The sequence below is a fragment of the Aplysia californica genome, unplaced genomic scaffold, assembly GCF_000002075.1.
Source record: "Aplysia californica isolate F4 #8 unplaced genomic scaffold, AplCal3.0 scaffold01062, whole genome shotgun sequence".
NCBI lineage: Eukaryota > Metazoa > Mollusca > Gastropoda > Aplysiida > Aplysiidae > Aplysia > Aplysia californica.
The window spans coordinates 165801-166887 of record NW_004798332.1 but is presented as its reverse complement, the minus strand read 5'-3'; the positions used below and the strand labels follow the sequence as shown (position 1 = coordinate 166887).

The 1087-nt window shown below is 39.1% G+C and overlaps 1 protein-coding gene across 1 annotated transcript in view; it reads right to left on the bottom strand.

Moving 5' to 3' along the window:
* LOC101862463 overlaps positions 1-625 on the bottom strand; it is a 3131-nt gene extending 2506 nt beyond the window's left edge. Inside the window, exon 1 of the mRNA XM_013089844.2 lies at positions 434-625. Within this exon, the coding sequence (XP_012945298.1) occupies positions 434-610 (177 nt within the window). The 5' untranslated portion in view covers positions 611-625. The remainder of the gene's footprint in view (positions 1-433) is intronic.
* Positions 626-1087: the final 462 nt, after the last annotated feature.

The window sequence follows — 1087 nt, the reverse complement described above, 5'->3', positions numbered from 1 at the left end:
GCAGAATTCAAAATTTCCTACCAACTGAAAAAGTTAAATGTGTCACGCGCGCTCATACGACCTTATGCAGTTGCGGGGGCGGCAAAACACGTACCACAAAATCCTCATGCCCTCCCGTAGTCGTCGCCAGTGTACTGTTTTTGTTTTCGTATGTGTGTTTTATGGCACTTGCAACAACAATTAGTTCGAATGTGTACGATTCAAGACCAGCACACAGATGAATGAAAGCTCATATTAATCAATAGATGAATGCATGGCTGAATGAAAGAAGAAATAAACGAACGGATGAAAGGATGGAGGACGGAATGAATGAATAGGTACGAGAATTAATTAACAGAAAAGAATGTATCGATGCGTAATGGGAAAGCGGATGAATACATCAGTGAACGGAAGAATGGAATAAATCAGGGGGAAATAATAAATCTATTCTCACCCGGATGACCTGGTATTCCCAGTTAGGGGAGATAACACCAGCTATGCAAGCTAAGCTTCCTATGGTGAGTAAAGACAGAGCGATCATCTGGGAGCTGGACAAAACCATTGTGGCGTCTAGGGAAGCTGGCGAATCTAAAGGAAAAAAGGGTGGAAATAAAGAGATGACAAGACACATTTGCTCAGATGATTTGTTTTTTTGGTGGGACCATCATTGGTTAAGGAAGGGAGAATGATTTACCTGAGTGAGACATGCTGACAAAATGAGTTACTTCTAGCAGTCCACAAATGGTGATATTGGCCAGAAATCGACATTAAGGTCAAACTTGTAGATTTTCAATTGATGCCATGTTCTTTAAATATAACCCGTCTTTTATTATTTCATACTTATAAATTGTAAAAACTTCACCTGTTCGAGTTATTTATCTATTTCCTTAAGGCTTGAATCTAATCAGAGAAGTAACTCATTTTGTCAGCACACTTCACAATTTTGCTAAGATGGTTTGTTTTTTATTGGACAAATTGGTTGAGAGTTAGTAAAATGACGTTCTGACAGATAAAATAAAAAGAAAAAACTACCTACCTACCTACTTACCTGCATACCTACCTACCTACCTACCTACCTACCTACCTACCTACCTACCTACCTACCTAC